The 20,068-nt window shown below is 38.6% G+C and overlaps 2 protein-coding genes across 3 annotated transcripts; one reads left to right on the forward strand and one right to left on the reverse strand.

Annotated features, from left to right (window-relative positions):
• Nucleotides 1–2,366: 2,366 nt before the first annotated feature.
• On the reverse strand, nt 2,367–11,872 carry C8H11orf71 (chromosome 8 C11orf71 homolog). 2 transcript variants are annotated; one of them, XM_060304073.1, is made up of 2 exons: nt 11,027–11,872; nt 2,367–4,955 (listed from the first exon to the last, which is right to left on the reverse strand). In XM_060304073.1, the coding sequence occupies exon 1, from the start codon at nt 11,692–11,694 to the stop codon at nt 11,299–11,301; it is 396 nt and encodes a 131-aa protein (XP_060160056.1). In that variant the 5' UTR covers nt 11,695–11,872; the 3' UTR covers nt 2,367–4,955; nt 11,027–11,298. The 2 variants fall into 2 exon arrangements, with proteins under 2 accessions (XP_060160056.1, XP_060160055.1); XM_060304072.1 differs by having other exon boundaries at nt 2,367–8,678.
• A 95-nt stretch (nt 11,873–11,967) lies between these two features.
• Nucleotides 11,968–19,817, forward strand: RBM7 (RNA binding motif protein 7). Its single transcript, XM_030837412.2, has 5 exons — nt 11,968–12,124; nt 13,019–13,181; nt 13,822–13,909; nt 16,690–16,780; nt 18,586–19,817. The coding sequence occupies exons 1-5, from the start codon at nt 12,029–12,031 to the stop codon at nt 18,946–18,948; spliced, it is 801 nt and encodes a 266-aa protein (XP_030693272.1). The 5' UTR covers nt 11,968–12,028; the 3' UTR covers nt 18,949–19,817.
• The last annotated feature ends 251 nt before the right edge of the window (nt 19,818–20,068 follow it).

A 20,068-nucleotide genomic window follows, 5' to 3' on the forward strand; every position in this document is an offset into this window, starting at 1 on the left:
GTCCATACAGGCACCCCCTCCAAAGGCCATTCCTGGTATTAAAGGATAAATGAAATTGAAACAGAAATATAAATAAAATGTGTGAGGTTAATAAAAGACACACATGCAACAAAGGAGTCTGTTTTGCAGAGGGAAAAATTAGAATTATCAATAACAAAGGAATTGGTAATGTGTTCTGTACCTCCTCAAGCCCTTTTTCACAAGCCAAGTGGTTTGAAAAATAGGTAGTCTACCCAGCTAACTCGTTCATTTCTACGCGTCCTGGTTGCTACACTGAGTCTATACTAAAATAAAGTTTTGACATTTATATATGGAATGATATATAAAAAGTGGCATAGAAAATATCTAGAAAGATTTTAGATATGGGTTAGATAATAAGACTCAAGTGTGAAGTACAGAAGTAATAATCAGGAAAAAATGTATAGATATTTACAGGTACTCTATACTATTAGATTAGCCCAAATGACAAGGGTCTCTGTACACAATCCCTGTGTTCAGTAGAAAAGAGGAACATGTTTTCTTCTCTGGCCATAAACATGTGAGAAATGATTAACTCAGCTACCTGACTTTTGAAATTTAATGGATGTATTTACGGAAGAATATTAGAGGTGACTGGTCTTGGTTCAAAACCGCTAAATTTCCTGAACCTGGACTATGTTTTCTAAAATTCGAGATGCATTTAGCAAAGCAAAGGAAAAATAAATTCAGGCTGCTAGCTCGGCAGCTGGTCTGGATGCAGTATTTTGCTCTGTTTACTCTGTCAGGAAGCCAGTTACATTTGATTAAATTCTGAAATTAGAATGCATGCATTCTGGAAGATACCAAGCAGTTTCATGCTTTTACCCGTATGGAAAATGTGATTAAGGAAATGAACTCAACGGCTGTAGCATCCGAAGAGATCAATGCAACAGCTGTATTCAACTAGGCTCAGTGGGCTAGACCTTTATTTATTAAAATGGATGGTGTTAGCATAGAAACTGTGTCCACATCACATAACTGCTGTATTGCTCTGAACTCAGGCCGAGAAAGGAGCCAAGTGGAACTGCCATCCAATATTATGGCAGCAGTACAAAATGCAGAGCCACTCTCACACCACGAAGCTAAAATTAAGCCAAAAGGAGAGATAATTAAAGAATTTATATGCACAGTCTTCCCACATCAACATATTGGATTATTTTCAAAATTGCTGGTATGCCCTAATTTGGCAAGATTTACAGAATTCCCCCACAACAATCTGAAAATTCTTTGTGCTATGGCAACATCTTTTGCTTTACCCGAAAGGAAGTAGGCTATGAATAATACTTTATATGTGAAATACTGTCAGAGGTCAGGTATAACCAGATAACCCAGGCGAAAAGTACCTCGTTGTGTTCATTTACTCAGTTAATAAGAGGTAAATGGTAGGATTTTATTGGAATATACTTAAATTGGCACCTGTGATCGCCAAGTCTTCGCTTTGGACATATAGGTTTGTTAATAGTTTGAAAAATGGAGATAGAATTGAGTATTATCATCAGATTGAAGCTGTGAAGCACAGAAGGGAGTGTGAAGGGACTGTGATCTAAGAGATGCTGACCCAGAGGACTGTCTAGATAAGACTTCCTAGAAACAGCGGTACATTGATATGGACCTCACGTTCTAGGATCTAATCTTCAGCTTCATAATCAAGGAAATCTGTGTAAGGGTCTCCAAATGTAATTAGATTCTCTGGGCTGTTTCATGCTAACCAAACCCACAAAAAGTAAACGCGTAAAGCAGAGTGCCAATAATCACAGGACCTTGTAAAGCTCAGGTGGGCTGATGAATACATTCTCTTCCTAAAGACATGCTACACAGATGTTTGCTTGGTCAGCTTGGAGCCAGAGCAAGGAGAGCTAATGGATCTCACTTGTCAGTTTTATCTGGCTTCGTATTCTTCTCTATGGATCAGATATTCATGTTCTTACATTGGCGGACACTCTTCCTTTCATAGGAGAAAGCGAAGCAAATTCTTACCTATTGAACTGTTTTTTTAGAAATACCACGTAGGCTATCCTTTCTGTTAATGCAATCTTTGTTTGATATGGTTTAAGACAAATGATTCAGCAGAGCTAATACAGTTGTTCATTACCCTAGAGTATCCCTTGTACCTGGTTATCATCCATGATTATGCTGAAATGATCCACCAGGAGAACAATGCAGGAATTGATTGATTGATGTCTTGTAGTTAAAAATATGAACATAACCTAATTGAAGTTAACATGATTAAACAATAAAGAGACGAATAATGTCTTTATTAAAATACTTTACAGATTATTTAAATTTAAACAATTTTTTGATAAAAATTAACAATTATTTTGTAAATTCAGAAAAACAGAATCAGCATATATTATACAAAATGTCATCACCCAAAAATCACATTTTGGCACAACTATTCTTAGTCTTTTCTCTATATATTTTGTTTATATAGGTTAGAGCATATCATATTTACAATTTTACATCCAGCTTTTGTCATATATAACATAAATGTCATTACACAAATAAATTCCTATGTTATCTAAAACTTCATATTTGAACGGATAAATGGAATGCCATCTTAAGTCAGAGGTTGCAAGCTCAAATGGTGTAAGGGGCCAGGTAGGTAACTAAAATATGTGAAATGTAAGGGTATAAGACATAGGGGGTAATTGAAAACATATATCCCACCAAAGGTATTCAAATTTAGTTTTATTTTTAAATATATGACAGCAAAATCAAGTGGAGAAAATAAGCAAGCCACAGAAGAATATGTACAGTATAATACCATTTATATTGTTTTAAAACAGGTAAAACAATTCTGTGTTACACTTAGAGATACGCTAGACATGCACATGTAATGAAAGTAGTTCTAAAAAGTAAAGCAGGGAATGCAAAACGCCAAATTCAGGACAGTGATTATGTCAGGTGGGAGGAAGTGATGTGAGCACAAGGTTATCAAAGCGAGATAAACAGAAGAGATTTTTAAGAGCGGGGTAATATTTAAAGTTGGGTAGTAAGCACCCAGGTGTTGACTGAAAAAAATGCACATCCTAAAAGTTGAGAATTGTTTCATTTGGCAGACTTTCTGAGGACTTCAAGCCCCAGAGGCAGCCTCTCAGATAGATAGCTCTGAGGGACTGCTCTGAAGAGGTAAGGGAGGAGCAAGGATACATAGGAGTTTTGCAATAAAGACCAGGTAGTCAGAACATCAAAAGATTATTGTTAATTAAAGAAAACCAGATATCTCAAGTTAGTGAATTTAGCACTTTTCTATGTATGGGAAGATGTAAGAGTCTGGGCTCACTGAAAACATTCCTTTGATATGCACCTTGGCTATCTAGGGCCAGTATCCCGTGCTTTCCCATCCTGAGGCTCCTCTGGGTGCACCGTTAGGGGGCTGCAATGGCTAAAAACTTGGCAGTAGGCAGCTGGGTTGTCTCCACGCTGAGTTCCCTTAGGGCTCACTGTTCAGTGTGGCTGCAGTGACCTGATGGCCGTAACACCCTTCGTTTACTGATATGATAGGCAACGTTTTTCATTCACATGGGTATTGGTTGCATTTTACTTACACTGTCTTGTACGTATTATTGCATATTTTAAAGGGGAAAAAACGCCCAAACTGCTAGCTAAAGAAAACTTCCCTCTGGATTTGGCCACCAGCTGCTAGCTGGCTACCTTAGCACAAGTAGTATAGCATAGTCACCAAGAGTATGGGCTCTGAGGCCAGGCTGCCTGGTCAAACTTGAATCTCCACTCTACCACTAAACAGTTTTGTGCCCTTGGGCAGTTACTAAAATTCTCTGCAAACTAAGGCTCAAAGATCAAACCCAGCCCTTTGCCAATTTTTATAGAACCTTCCAGCTAAGAATGGATTGTACATTTTTAAGTGGTTAGAAGAACTGCCCTAGACCACTGTTATTGAACTGTAAATGGCTTTGGAAATTAGCTTTTGCTACAGGCTTGATAATGTTTCTCAATGAATTAAACGTAAAGCTGTAAAGCCAAACAGCATTTCTACACCATACCTATACTGTGGTAGACTCATTTCAACAACTAACCTTGTTTGAATCACATGCAATCTCAAGCTGGTTTATATACTTTACTATGCTGTTAATAAGTTAAGAAGTAAGATCTCCATATCCAAACAAATTTGCAGTAGATATATTTTCTGAGTTCAGACTACTGTTCAACAGTCTTTCGGGACCTAGATCTAAGTGCAAAGAAAATGCCCGTATTTCAAAATCCATTTAACTGTGCAGTTGAGGAGCTTCCACCTAAACTTCAATTGAAAGCAATTAATCTACAATGTAATGACATGCTTAAAGGCAAAGATCAGAATTTAATAGAATTGTATAAATGCCTTCCAAGCAATGAATATGCTCAATTAAAACCATATGTTCATGGACCGATATCAGTGTTTGGCAGTACCCATGAAAAGAAAATTTCAAAGATATTTTCAAAGATAAAATACATAAACTTCATTAAAAATCAGCACTTTCAGATGAGCATTTGCTATTGATTTTGATGATAGGGAATACCAACTTTGAATTCCAGTTAAGCAAAAAGAATTCCATCTTCTCCTTAACAGTATTAGTGTTACTGAACCAAACTTGGGTCCACTCGCCTGTGCGCAGTAAAGCCAATCTACTGACGCTGGATTGTGGTGAAGGAAAGTGCAGCGTTTATCGTAAATGCGCTAATACAAGCAGGATGGTGGCTTGAGCTCCAAAACCCCAAACTCCCCAAAGGGTTTCAGCAAAGCATTTTTAAAGGCCAGGTGAGGGGGGCGGTGGTCACAGGGTATGTGGTCAGCTCGTGCACAATGCTCTGATTGGTTTATGATGTGGTAACAGGGCTGTGTCACAGGGGTTAACGTTACCAATCCTTAGGTTCCAGTAGGTCTGGGGCTCAGGATCATCAAGTAGTTAATTTCTTCCATTTGTTGGTGGTTTTAGCATCTGTAAAACAACTCAGGAAGTATGCATCAGTTACTATTATCTAGGTACTTCAGAGAGGATCTAAAGCAGAGGATATGGGGGAGGAGTCTGTCCTGGGAAGGCCCCATAGGGTCCTCCCCGGTTACATTAGCATTACAAAAAATTGTATCAATTATTATATTTTGAAATTCATCAATACAAATTTTCCAGAAATTTTTCTTGTTACATAAATACCTACATAATAGCCTCAATTTTGTCTCTTGGATTACAAAGTCTAAAATATTTACTACCTGGCTTTTTATAGAAAGTTTGCCAATCCCTGTCATAGAATGACTGTGAGGATTAAATAAAATAATCCTTGTGGAAATAATCAGTAGCGACCTGGCATGTAGTAAGCACTCTTTTTTTTTTCTTTTTTTTCCTTTACCTGTCATCTATTTTGGACACATCGTTTCCCTATTTTAAAAATTATAGGTAGGGGGGCTTCCCTGGTGGTGCAGTGGTTAAGAATCTGCCTGCCAGTGCAGGGGGACATGGGTTCGAGCCCTGGTCCAGGAAGATCCCACATGCCACGGAGCAACTAAGCCCGTGTGCCACAACTACTGAGCCTGTGCTCGAGAGCCCGCGAGCCACAACTACTGAGCCCATGCGCCTAGAACCTGTGCTCCACAACAATAGAAGCCACTGCAATGAGAAGCCCGCATGGCAACGAAGAGTAGTCCCCTGTTCGTAGCAACTAGAGAAAGCCCACACGCAGCAACAAAGACCCAACGCAGCCAAAAATAAATAAATTTTAAAATTAATTAATTAAAAAAATTATAGGTAGGGAAAAAATTAATACATTAAATATTTATGTGCATAAATATTTGTCCACATCTTGTATTAGGTTATGTTCCTAGAGGCAGGTTGATTTCAAATCAAAGCACACTTTTAAACAAAACTTATTACTTTTTTACTTATAAACTGAGGTGTTTATTTAATATAGTGAAAAATTAGAACAATACTAAATACTCAGCTCTTGGAGAATGGTTAAATAAATGGTATAGTTATAGGTCAGAATAATATTCACATTTGGCCTCCAATTAAAATACAGAAAGTGAAAAGAGTGTAGTTCTCAGTCTAACAAGATAAAACCAGGTAAGCTACAAAGGCATGGCTTTTTTTTTTAATTGAAGAAAGCTTATTTTATCTTATCACAATTACTCTTATTCCTGCACTTGCCTTCCTGGAATGTTCCATTTTGCGATTTTGATTCCAAGGAGAAATAGCCTATCTGTGAAGTTCATTCATTCATTTAACAGGCATTTATGAAATATCTACTCTTTGGGCACTTAATAGGTACGAATAAATACAAAGATAAATTTAGGCAAGTTGTCTGCCCTCAGACAATGTAGTAGGGGAGGTAAGAAATAGATTATACCTCTATCCCTGGAGTTAGGTGTGAAGCCTCACCCCAAATACATGAACAGAGGATGAGGCAGAAGTTTCCAAGGAAAGGAAAAACCAAGGTGCTCCTACAGATGAAGGATAACTAGTTGTTGGGTAGACAGAATATCAGAAGTCACCACACTTTACCAGTTCTGTGAGTCAATACAGTCCATTTTTTGCAACAGTAAAAACTTTAACCAATCTGGATGGATAAAAATTTAACTGGCAGAAAATGAGAAGGACAAGCAACTTAGTTAAAAGGTCTAGGATAGGCATAGACACAGAGGCAGAAAAGAGCAGCAGTCACCCGGGGGAATTAAGAACATGAAAGAAGGCTGGCAATATAGCTTGGTCAGATTATGGAAAGTCTTAAAAGTCTGTTTATAGAGTGTGCAGTTTTTAAAGCTGCACTGCTTCAGTTACTTTCAGGTCTCTGGGAAGATGAAGACAATTATTTTTCCCCTCTGATTCAGAAGAAGTGTATTTTGAAGTAGGGCTGCCTTCAGATATTCCAGTGAAATAAAAGCCAAGTAAACAATTATTTTTTTAACATTACACTATTAGCATACTTAATAACTGCACCTACCCGTATTCATCAGGGGAAGTTCCTAACGCCTTTCCTTAGTAACAAAGCCAGCCTTGATCCTCAGTGGCTGGGAATCTGCAGCTGCACGCTTGCCTCCATCCTCCCACCTAATCGCCAAGGACATAGACAGGTACCAGAAACCATGTGGAATAAAGATGGGGTTGAACTTTGTCAAATCGTGAGTGAGGAAACCAACCCACTTGCATAACTCATAACATTCTGGAAACTTATTAAATTCTGCCACACCATATAAAAATCCATTTCTAATACCTGACGTGGGGAGCCAATGGAGCTTCTTAGGCACGCAGCATTTCTAATTGTTTCTGTAGAACTGAGGCTCCTCAGGAAGATAGGCAGTATGCAAAACTTTTTAATTTATGGACAAATACATTTGTGAATCATTGGTTAAAATGAAGTTACACAGGTTTCCTTTTCTAAAGGAATTATCAGACCCTTTAACATGTTATTACACATTATGGCACCCTAAGAAGGTGATAAAACATGCATTTGTCAATTTTATCGACCTCGTCTTTTTTCCAAAGAGTATCTTGTATTTCTAGTAGAGGTTCTATGGAATATACTATGGGAAACACTGGAAGAGTTTATGGTACTGTAAAGTTATAGTTTAACTATGCGATCAGAGAGAGATGCTTTGGGCTTATTGATCTGGAGCTATATATATTTAGGATGCAGAGAGACAGAAGCAAACAAAACGGGATAGATGTCCAGGTAAATACGGTCCAGGTGATGAAAGTATATACGGAAACATAACATAAATACATTGGTGAAGATAAAATGAGCAGGACTTTGCAATCGAATTGACACAGGCGATAAAGATAGGAAATAGTGGTATGAAGTTGTAGATACTCAAACTTACACATTTGGTTGGCTAGGAAAATGAGAGTACTTTTCATGGAAATTAGGAAGACAAAAGCTGCACCTAAGTGGGATCTAGACAGGTTCATCAAAGGAATAAACGACACAATTTTGTTCGAAATACAGTTGAGCCTCACCATTAAGTCTACCTACTCTTCCCTCCCATAGGACTTTCCTCCTTTTCTTTCTTTTCTTCCTGCTGAGTTACCCCTCTTACAATTAGGCTTAGCACCAAATCTGGCTATTAAGGGAAAATCTCCTTGGCCTCCTTTTTTTCTATACCCCAAATGGGCATTCTTTTTAAGAGTTTTAGAGCTGATGAATAGAGGAAGTAAATATACTAATAGGACTTCCCTTTGACACATACTAGTCAGTTGCTTAGTATGATATAAAAAAAATGGCCAATTAGAACAAAAAGGAAGTTACCATGGCTTTTTAAAAACTTATGGAAGTATTAATTTGGGGGACTATTTTTTGTCTTAGAAAATTCATCTATTTTAGAATGACAACATGCTATACTTAAGCAGTGATATTAAATTAAAAGTAATTTTGTACACTAACATGGATTTTTAATAACATGGACTACTCTTGGGAAAACTTAGTTGTTTCATTTAAAGAGGTTTATGTTGGTCCTTGCTTCCACAATAGTCTTTGTGACTCTAGGCAGATGCTGTAACTTGGACACCAGTGCAGATGTTAAGAACAAGGAGAATTTAGACATCCATCGGCTCAGATTTAAAATTATGGAGCATCGGGACTTCCCTGGCGGCCCAGTGGTTAAGATCCCGTACTCTCACTGTAGGGGGCGAGGGCTCGATCCCAGTCCGGGGCACTAAGATCCCACATGCCACGTGCTGCAGCCAAAAAAAATAAAATGATGGAGCATTAATGTGAACAAGGTTCTCATCAAATTTTTTTCATATCATTTTCTTTCTGGCACATATACACTGTTTATTATTCAATCAAAGCCCTACTCCTGATGACCCTATGTGAGAACAAACAGAAATCAAGTCACTCCCACTGGATCCTCTTCCTCTTGTGTGCTTTTGTGCACGTTTATGCCAAACTTTTGCTCCTTTGTTTACAAATCTCAGCCTTCTTTCCCTGAAGCTAAGGAATATGGCTTCAAAGGTGTATTTAATGTTGTACCATCTCCTAGGGTGATATGATCCAACGTGGCTGCCTAGGGCAGCCCCTATTTATGCCTATTGCCTAAGCATAATTAATTGATAGCCTGCCTTCCCCTCTCAAGTGCCCTGGTTTACACAGTAAATATGGTCATCCTATGTATTGGATGTATACATCCTATACAAAAATGTATACCTCATTTTTCACTTCTCATCCCCCCAATTCTCCATTTTCAATTTTAATCAAGTTCATGATTTAAGGTATAGAATTAAAGGTTAAATGGGAAAGAACTGAAGAAGTCATTTATAACTTTTCATCTTATAAAATAAGAAGTCTCATTTCATACTTGACAGAATTTAGCCTCTACGTGAACTTTGGAGAGTTATTACCCTGTGAGGTGGTATTTTCCACCATCAGGCATCTCTAAGTTTTATGAAAATCCTTCTTACCTTCAGCCTTAATTTTATTATTCTTTCCCAATCTAAAATTCTTAGCATGTAGGTTTGGGATTCTTTCTCAACCACACCCAGCCTAAGGAATCCATATATTATGAATTAACTTCTTTTCAGATATCTATTGATAGAATAGCATTAGTTAGCTACTATCTTTGCGAGAATTGAGAAAAGTCACTCAAGTCATTTTTGGTGTTTCGTGATTCAAATGAGCAACCTGGGTTGAATGGCTACAAGGCTCTATCTAGCTGTATGACCTTGGAAAGTTTACTTCATCTCTTTGTGCCTTGGTTTCTTGGCAAAAAAATGAAAGCATAATACTTTTGTTATGGGCTGTTGTGAGAACTAGATGACATACATGAAGCTCCATAAGAGCAGAGACCGTATCTATCTTGTTCACCACTTTATTCTAAGTGCCTAACATAGTTACTAGGAGGCACAGTTACTAGCAGGCACAGAGTAAGTGCTCAATAAATATCTGAATAAACAATGAATAATCGCCTCTAGCACATTGCCTTGCACATATTACGCATAGCTACTATCTTTTCAAACGATTTTCTTATGACCTGGTTTCCAGACCTCTCACTCTATTGATCACTCTTACAGAAGCTCTCTGGTTTGTCAATATTCTTAAAATGCAGTTCTCACAATTCAATTGTTTGGTGTGTGGTAATTTTGCTTATCTGAACGTAATTACAGACCCCAGTCCGCTGGGAAAAAGCTACACTGCCTGCTTACATAAAGAGTTGCCACTTACAAAACCCACTAGATTTCTCCCAATACCACCCTTTAAACCTTGGAGAATGTATGGTTAAGACAAAATTATGAGCAGATAAGGAGCGATCAGCCAGATAAGGGAAGAACCAGGATAGTGCAGTATTACGGAGAGCCATGGCAACCAAGGTTTATTTTCATCACTGCACCTAATGAACAGTCCAGTGTGGTGATTATTAGCCTCTCCATCTTGAGTACACTCCTTGATCTCCTTGATAGCAGGGCTATGTAAAGTTCATCCACAGTGCTTAGCACTGAGGAGATCTTCAAATACTATTTAATAGTGGAATGGCAAAAGACAAACGAGAAAGTTTAAGGAAGATGCTAGAGTGAACAGATGAGCAGCTTCCTAAGAGGAAACTGTAAGATGAAGGTTTCCAATTTTTGTATAGTTTGGGACAAGATTCAGATTAAGGAAGCTGGGATTGAATGTGAGCAATAAAGTGACAAATATAAGTGTAAAAATTCATTTGGAACTTTTGGCAAATAAAGAAATGTAAATTGGTTTAATAATTTGAGAGAGGAGCAAGGTTTAGGTTTTGCTTTTGTTGGTTTAGTAGAGACTGAAGTTTGTAGATATTCCTTAAGAAAAAGTGGAGGAGGGGAATGGAAGAAGTCTTAAGGACAAGATGATAGAAGTGTTGGGCCATAGGTGGGAGGATACGCCACAGTAATAAACCAACAGAAGTAAAGGCAGAGGGAATAATCTGAGGTAGAAGGGTAGGCATGTAAGGAAAGTCGGAAATATAAGTCTCAAAGTAGGAGAATCTGCCAGGGAGGAGGTGTAAGACTCGTGGAAAGCAAGACAAATTTGGATCCATTGTTGGGAGGATAAAAGGATTACTGACCTCTGGGAAGGATGATCCCATCCTTTGTGACTACCTCAAAAAAAATCTCTGCTGCTCCTCCCTTCCGATCTCATCATCATGGCTGTTTAAAACCATCTGAATCAAGTAACTGTAAACATTTTACTTTGCGCTAGGCTAGAGTAACAGGACTACCACGCATTTTTATATTAAACTGAAAAGACGTCCTCTAAAAATAAGACTTCGGTTGCACCAAAAGTGTATTTTAGAGAAGCCTTGTTCACAAGCTGAGGGGCGGAGAAGAGGTATTCATTTTAAGCTGAAAGACGGGCTGCGCTAACACCTCCGAGTGCCACCAGACGCTGTTGCAGGACACTTCTTAGGAAGTCGAGTTTAACCCCACGGCCCGGGTAAGGTGAGAATCTGGCTTGGCGGCTTCGGCTCCGCGCCTCCTGCTCCCTTCCCTCTGTAAAGCGGATCGTGCTCCCTCCGCCACCAGGCGCCCGACGGCTCTCGGTCCGGAAGCTCAGCCGCACAGTGGACCGAAGAATAGGTTCTGGAAGAATCTCCTCGGGACTGGTAACGAGGAAGCTGTCCCCAGAGACCATCGCCAACGCTAAGGCCGACGAGCTGAGGTCGCCGTGGGAAGAGCGGTAGGCCACCAGGCCTCTTCGATCGCCGGCAGACAGGGACACATAGTTCAGGGCCATCTTCAAACACTGCCCGCAGTATCTGTGTTACGTCCCACGGTCAAGGCAGACTCTTCGCGGCTCCACTGATCAGTCCAGCCGGTCTCCAACACTGAGACCGACTTCATCGGAAGCCATCACCTGAGCGTCTGCAGATCAAAGACCCACTTCAACCCAAGGCTCTCCTCCCGAGCATGCGCAGTCCGTCAGCGCACGTTGACGCCGCTGAGAGCCGACGTGATTGACGTTTACGTCTGTGACGCCTGGGAGCGCGAGGACGTGGGGTTTCTGAGAGTGCGCAGTGGGTGCGTCGGCGGCGACCCTTCGGCCTTTTTCGGGAGGGGGCGATGCTGAGATGGGGGCGGCGGCAGCGGAAGCGGATCGTACTCTCTTTGTGGGCAACCTTGAAACGAAAGTGACAGAGGAGCTCCTTTTCGAGCTTTTCCACCAGGTAAGCGGCTGGGATCAGCCTTTTCCTTTCGTTTTCCGGCCCGGGTAGGGCCCGGCCCAATGGCCATCCCCGCTTTCCTGGCTCAAGCGGCACGGTTCGTCCCGGCACCGGACAGGTGGGCGGGCTGGAGGTGGGGGTCGCGCTTAGAAAGGGAGGCGCTCGCTACGTGTCGCTTTATTAGAAGGATCCTGGTTAGTTCAGGCCGAAGTAACGACTAAAGGTGGTGGAGGGTCCTCTGTCGGGCATTCACGTGGTAAAGAGTCAGTGCTCTTAAGCGACCTCGTACGCGTGGGTCCTTCGTTGAGCTGTGCTTTTCCTCTTCCTGCTTTTCTCATCTTCCGCTTGTAAATTTTATTTCAATTTCTTTCTTAGTATCCGTTTTCCACTTAAGTTTCTTACGAAGTTGCAGCAAAGACAGACTCATAAATACTCTGTAGGAGAGCGGCACTGTAGTGTTTATGTATTAAAATCTGTATCAAGATGCGTTAAACCTGTTCCCTCCAGTTCTGTCTTTCAACAACTGGTAATGTTTGATTAGTCGATACAAAAGTGAATTTTTAGTCCAAGAAAACTACTTTCTCTTGATAAAGGTTAATTTCCACGCAGTGGGATAATGATGGTTGTTGGTGGCCTTGTTAAAGTCATAAAGTGCTGTGAAATGTAAATTCAGTCGGTGATTGGGTTTCCGGTTCCTTATGGGCTCCCTCCCTCCAAGTAAGTTAATCTAATTTTCGGTCATATCTATAGGATCTTTAACCGAGATGGAAATCCGAGTGTATCCATTTTTAAAATTAGAGTCCCTGGTTACATTTTTGAATTTTTTAAACTTTGTAAAATTTGATTATTTTCCTGAAACTGCCTTACTGAAATTCTGAAAACTTTTTTTGTCTGTAGGCTGGGCCAGTAATAAAAGTGAAAATTCCAAAAGATAAGGATGGTAAACCAAAGCAGTTTGCGTTTGTGAATTTCAAACATGAAGTATCTGTTCCTTATGCCATGAATCTGCTTAACGGAATCAAACTTTTTGGAAGGCCCATCAAAATTCAGTTTAGATCAGGTAACTATTCACTGATGATGTTTAGGAGAGAGGTTGTTTGCCGCTTTGTTTCTAATTTTGTTATTTAAAGAACCTATTTTTGGATGAAAATGCTTTAAGCTTTATGAATAGTAAACTTTATATATCCCTGAAAATGGGTAACATTGACAGTATGGATTTTGAAAGCTGTACTTTTAAAATGAGAGTTAACATTTCAGTTTGGGTTTGTGAAAAGAACATAAACCTTATTATTAAAATGACTGAGTTTGGGTTCACACTCTAAAAGCATAAGGATTATTTCCTGAAAATACTTTTCCTGACTGCTTTGTAATTTACTTTTACAAATTTTGATGTGTGACCATGTAAGGATGAAACTTTCCTTGTAGTCATTCTTACAATTTAGTGTGGGGATCAGAATACTCTGGCCAGATTGGGTATTTATACATTGGAAAGTACCTTATTTGGAACGCTTTGCTTTGGGTATATTTGGTATTAAACACTTAACAGTTTTCACTCTGATGAACTATAAAGCAATTTACTGAAATTTGAGGTTTTCACTTTTAGCCTATGTCTGCCTTTTTCGGAGTGATTGGGCTGAGGGATACAAAATTTCAAATTAAGTTTTTTATCAATAAGAATTTCTCAAATTGTTTCATTTTAGGAAGTAGCCATGCCTCACAGGAGGTCAGTTCGTCATATCCCCAGCATCATGTTGGAAGTTCAAGCCCTACTTCCACATCTCCTAGCAGGTAATATTTCTCACCTATTTTTAAAATCATTTATCAGGAATTTTTTTAGGCAGTGACTTCAAAATGCATAATGAGTGATTGGTTTCTTTCTTTATGCTCCTACCTCTTTATTCTTCTGCTATATTTGCTATGTTGGATTATAGTTATATATGTATCTATTTAAAGGGGACTATAGGCCCATTATATATAGTTCCCTTAAAATAGATACGTACATAACTATATTTATGTTCATTTGTAAAGACATACCCATACCCACATACATGTATATAACTGAGACGAAATTTCTCAAAACATTACTTAGCCTTACTACTGGTAGTATCCTCTATTTTCTATTTTATTTTATTTTTCAAAAAATCACATTAGTTTTATGACCACTAAATGGTTGTTGCTTGCAGTTTAAAAATACCTGTTAGTAAACAGACTACTGGACTAAGAGTTCATAGAATCGGATTCTGGATCTGTCTCTACCAATTGTGTAATCTTGAGCTAGTCTATGTCCCTGTCTTTCCATTTGTAAGGAAAAGAAGTTGATTTGAATGATCTCTGAAATACCTCTTAGCTACTGAGGATTGGAAGAGGTACCATATTTATATTTACTAATAATTTTCTTTGGGGAGGCTGATATTTTGCCAGGGACGTTTTCTTCCCGGTATGTCCATAGAGCTATTTATCAATTTATGGCTTCATTCAAGAAAGAGTTAACAAATACCTGTCACCTGTCGGGTTCTTCACCAAGTCCTTTGCACCTATGATCTCATTTATTCCTCACGGTAGATTTATGAGGCAAGGATTATTATTATCTCTACCTTATGTATGAAGAAAATGAAGGTTGGGGGTTAACTTGCTCAAGCGTGAACTGCTCATAAGCAGTGGGCTTGTTTTCAAACCCAGGCAGTGTGATTGAGCACACCCACCATGATACGAGTAGAAAGTTTCTAGAAAGTTTTAACAAGGAGAGGTAAGTGAATGAGGACTTGAAAGAGGGCAGTGTACCTAGATCATAATGAATAGAAAATGGAGAGTAGTAGATGGTACTGTTGAAGTAGATAGAGGCAGAAGTTACAGGGTCTTTCTTATAGGCCATAATTAGGATTTTGGAATTTCACCCTAAGAACAGTAGGAAGACATTGAACTGTTTTCAGTAGGGTAGTAAGAGGAACAGGTTTGTATTTTAATGAGTTAGTTGGTTGTACTGGGAGAGAATGGATTGAAGGGGACAAGGGTGACTAGGAAGCTGTTGGTAGCAAGGTATTGGTGTTAGTAGCAAGGAAGCTATGGGAGTGAGGTTGCTGCTTTGGATTAGGGTGGTGCCAAGAGCTGGAGAGAAGTGGGCGGATATGAAGAGTTTGGAAGGTGAAAATTGTAAGAGAGCAGTAATGTGAAAAGGGTACCCTCTTAGAGTCTTTTCTTGCCAGCTGAAGTTAATTGTGTTTAAATGCTTTTCAGTGTAGTTGGAATTCGAAGCATCTCTAACCACTTTTATGGACTCTTGAAAGGTATCTTAGGTGGAGGGGAAAAAAGAGTTTTTAACCCTTCTTAGAAATTCTTGGGGAAAGAAATATGCAAGTAAATACTGTAGTTTTAATCAAACACTAGAGTGTACCTGATTTTTATACTCTCTGTAAGTAGAATTATACTTTTTATCCCCTTAGCATACAGGTACGTAATCCGATTTGAGAAACCCAAATACGGCACTTCCCTGGCGGCCCAGTGGTTAAGACTCCGCACTTCTACTGCAGGGGGCACGGGTTTATTTTATATATATATATTTATATACATATATATAAAGAATAAAAGTTCTTTTTAAAAAAAGTAGCTTTCTTTACAGCATACAAATAAAATCAGTTCTGCTTAAAAAAGAGAAGAAAACCCAAAATAAAAAGATCTAAACTGTAAGATAAATCTTGATGATTTGATTCTTGGTGATTTAATTCCAAATCTTGGTGATTTGATTCCAAAGGCATATTTTAAAATAAAATTAAAACCTTTCTGAGTTTTTCTGTAGAGCAAGTTACCTCTATAGGAAGTGAGGAATAAGGTTTAAGTCCTTAAGATTAATATTCTTTTTATGTTACAGAACTCCTTACTCCCCCAAACCTATTATTCTTTCTTCTTATCTCAGTAGAGGTCTACCTAATTGCTCAAGCCAAAAATCTAGATTTTTATCTTTTAGTTCTTCTGGTTCCCGCACCTGTTATGTCTAATTGATCAAATCCTTTTCATTTTAGTTCTCAGTCTAGGCCTTTGTATTACTGGCCCAGGTATTGACAATTTTTTTTCTATAAATTGACACAATTTTTTTTTTTCTATAAAGGACTAGTTTCTTCTGCCATTGTAGCACCACACAGATAATACCAAAACAAAAGAGCCTGGCTAAGTTCTAGTAAAACTTTGTTTACACAAACTGAGTTTGGCACACAGGCTATAGTTTGCTTCCCCCTGCACTAGTCCTTCCCTCAGCTGGAGTGTGTTGCCTCCAGGTAATCTTGTTCAGCTGTAACTTCAAATGTCTCCTTTTTAGAAAGGCCAGTCCTGACCAGTCAAGCTAAAATAGAACCGCCTATCTCTCTCACCTCAACTTGCTCTTTAGTCATTTCTTACTATGTCTTTATATCCATGTGAAATTGTCTTGTCTGAATCCTTACCCCAGCTCCATGAGAACAGATACCTTGTTGGTCTTGTTCATTCCTGTCTTTGAAGACTGTGTCTTGCTCAGGATTGGTATGTAGTAAACATTTACTGAATGAATGATTATATGTTGGTTTTCTTACTTTTCACAGGTACGAAAGGACAGTGGATAACATGACTCCATCAACACCAATAATTCAAAGATCTTTTTCTTCTTCAGAAAATTTTCAGAGACAAGCAGTGGTAAGCTGATTGTTCAACTCGAGTTGCTAAAAAACTCGTACTTAGTTAAAACATTCATTCTTAATTCTTAAGTTCATTTCTTAAATTTTAGTTAGACTAGCATGATCTTTGTAGATCACTCATTTTAGTTTTCACTGGGCTGAAATATATATTTAAAAGATTGAAGATAAAAAGAAGAACTGCTTGTCACATTTGTATTTTTCTTTAACCATTGTTGGTGTGATGTGTGTGTGTGTTGCAAATATTGGATACTCATTCTCCGATGTTCTTGCAACCTGTGCCGAGTAACTTCTCATCACGTACTGTCTTTAATACTTAATACGTTAATATACTACAGTCTTCTAGACCACCTCCCTTGTGAACATGCCATTTTTTTCTGTAATGATATCACCAATGATAAAATCTTAAGTATCTTTTGCTGTTGCATCTTTGTCTTTGATCAGTCTCAGATCCTTCATTCTTTTCTTTTTCTTACATTTGTTTCTTCCTTTTTATCTTCTTTGCCCAAATCACAATCTTGAATTGTGGTCCCTAGGCTTTTGTATTGCACAGGTCTACAGAATAAAAATATAAGTGAAATAAAATAAAATTGAGAAACCAATATAAAGAGATATCAACTTTTATAAACATATTATATATTTTTCTTATTTTGCTGTAGACCATTAAAAAAAAAATCATCATTAGCTAATGTCTGTCCACAGGCAAAATTTGGGAACCACTCGTCTAGTCACTTAGTACTTGTATCTATTTTCTTCTTGCTAGTCCATCTCACACACCATTTCAAAATTACTATTATAACTCTGTTTTGCTTATCTTCCTGGTGATTTTTTTAATATAAATTTCGTATTTTATTTATTTATTTTTGGCTGCATTGGGTCTTTGTTGCTGCGTGCAGGCTTTCTCTAGTTGCGGCTAGCGGGCTTCTCATTGCAGTGGCTTCTCTTGTTGCGGAGGACAGGCTCTAGAGTGAAGGCTCAGTAGTTATGGCGGCACATGGGCTCAGTTGCTCCACAGCATGTGGGATCTTCCCGGACCAGGGCTCGAACCCGTGTCCCCTGCATTGGAAGGCGGATTCTTAACCACTGCGCCACCAGGGAAGCCCTAGCCTTGTGTTTTTGCTCCCATTATCTGATTCCAGTAAACCTTTCTAGCTTTACCATCCATTAGTCATGGCTCATGAGATCTATAACCTGTCTTAGCCAGAATTACTTGCTATTCTATGAACTATTCTGTGTTTCCCTGTTATTTTTGTTTGTGCAGTCTTCTTTCCTTGACATACCTCCCCCTTAAAATATTTTCCTTAAAGAAACTCCATCCAGGGAATTCCCTGGTGGTCCAGTAGTTAGGACTACACGCTTTCACTGCCGAGGGTGTGAGTTCGATCCCTGGTTGGGGAACTAAGATCCTGCAAGCCGTGCGGCATGGCCAAAAAAAAAAAATTACATCCATACTTTTAATACTCAGATCATATGTCGCCTTCATTAAATCCTTCCTAAAGATACTGCGCTTTTGCTTTTAATGTGTTCATCATACAGTGATTTACATTATAGTCGTTTTGTATTACTTCTTCCCTTCTAAATTATATTCTGGAGGACAAAGAGTGGTAGTACAGATATTTGTAGGGTGCATTGGAATGAATGAAGCTATGGTACTACTTTAGTTGTGTTTACCTTAAGATTCAGCTAGGCAAGAATGATTTTGCTTTGCCATTATTGTGTTCGTTTGACCATGGCTTGATACCTGTTGCCTTTGCTATCTAGAAATATTTGTGGTTAACACATTTCCTTCTTTTTCTCTTCGCTCAGATGAACAGTGTCTTGAGACAGATGTCATATGGAGGGAAATTTGGTTCTCCACATCTGGATCAATCAGGATTTTCCCCATCAGTTCAGTCACATAATCACACTTTTAACCGGTCTTCAACCTCCCAGTGGCGCCAAGATACACCATTATCACAGCGAAAAGTCAGACAGAATTCTCATACCTACGCAGTGGATAGACATTATAGCCGTGAACAGCGTTACACTGATCATGGGTCCGACCATCATTACAGAGGAAGCAGAGATGATTTCTTCTATGAAGAGAGAAATCCCGATGGCTGGAGCCATGACTATGATAACAGAAGAGACAGTGGTAGAGATGGAAAATGGCGCTCATCTCGACACTAACAAGTGTTAAAAGGATGTTTTCATAGTGTCATTCTAGGCCCTTTTTGTTAAGTTGTTTCTGGGAATGTTTTCTTTAAAAAAGTCTATAGAGCAGCTTTACAAGTTGGCACATTTCTTTATAAAATTTTTAAAACCTAATTGCAGTCCAATACAGAAATGAGAATTGTGGTTCTAGTTTTATTACATTAATAACCTTTCACCTCAGGGTTTTAAGAAGAGGAAAGGGTTTTATGCTAAAGAAAGTGCACAATTCCTAATCATTTTAGACAATTGAGGAAGGGATGTATTATTTGGATTAATTGTATTATGAAGCAAATATTTTAATTATCTGTTACCTTTTTGTATTACAAGAAATTTCTTGTTAGGGAATCAGATTTTTGGTGTATATAATGGAAAACATTCAAGTTGATAGTCTGAAATGACTCAGTATTTTGTTACTAAACGAGAAAATGTAAATTCAGTGATTCATTTTACTAATATTTGAGAAAACCTTTTGGTCAAGTTTGGGGATAAATCATATTATTTAACTTAGAGAACTTAAGTGTAAGTTCTGTGACATGATCTTGAGTTTTACTGTAAGTGAGCATACAAGTATACATCTACACATGCTATTTCATTGTAAAATTTTAGAATTTGCTCATTAAAACATGTTCAATGGGCTTCCCTGGTGGCGCAGTGGTTGAGAGTCCACCTGCCGATGCAGGGGACAGGGGTTCGTGCCCCGGTCCGGGAAGATCCCACATGCCGCGGAGCGGCTGGGCCCGTGAGCTATGGCCGCTGAGCCTGCGCGTCCAGAGCCTGTGCTCCGCAACAGGAGAGGCAGCAACAGTGAGAGGCCCGCATACCACAAAAAAAAAAAAAAAAACAAACATGTTCGATGTATGACTGAAGTCACTCAGGAAGTTAAATATCTCTAAATGTATTTTTTTTACAGTAAAAATACAGTGTTAATGTAAATCTTTTTCTGGAAGAACAAAAATGTAAATGCATAGTCAGATAAAATAGTAAAATGTTTTACTGAAAGTATTCTTTTTTGGGAAAAAAGGTTCATGAAACCTTTAAGTGATGCCTCTTATCACTCAAATTTCTAAACTTTTAACATTTTCAAAGTGCAAGGACA

This window comes from Globicephala melas, chromosome 8 (assembly GCF_963455315.2).
Source record: "Globicephala melas chromosome 8, mGloMel1.2, whole genome shotgun sequence".
Taxonomy (NCBI): Eukaryota; Metazoa; Chordata; class Mammalia; order Artiodactyla; family Delphinidae; genus Globicephala; species Globicephala melas.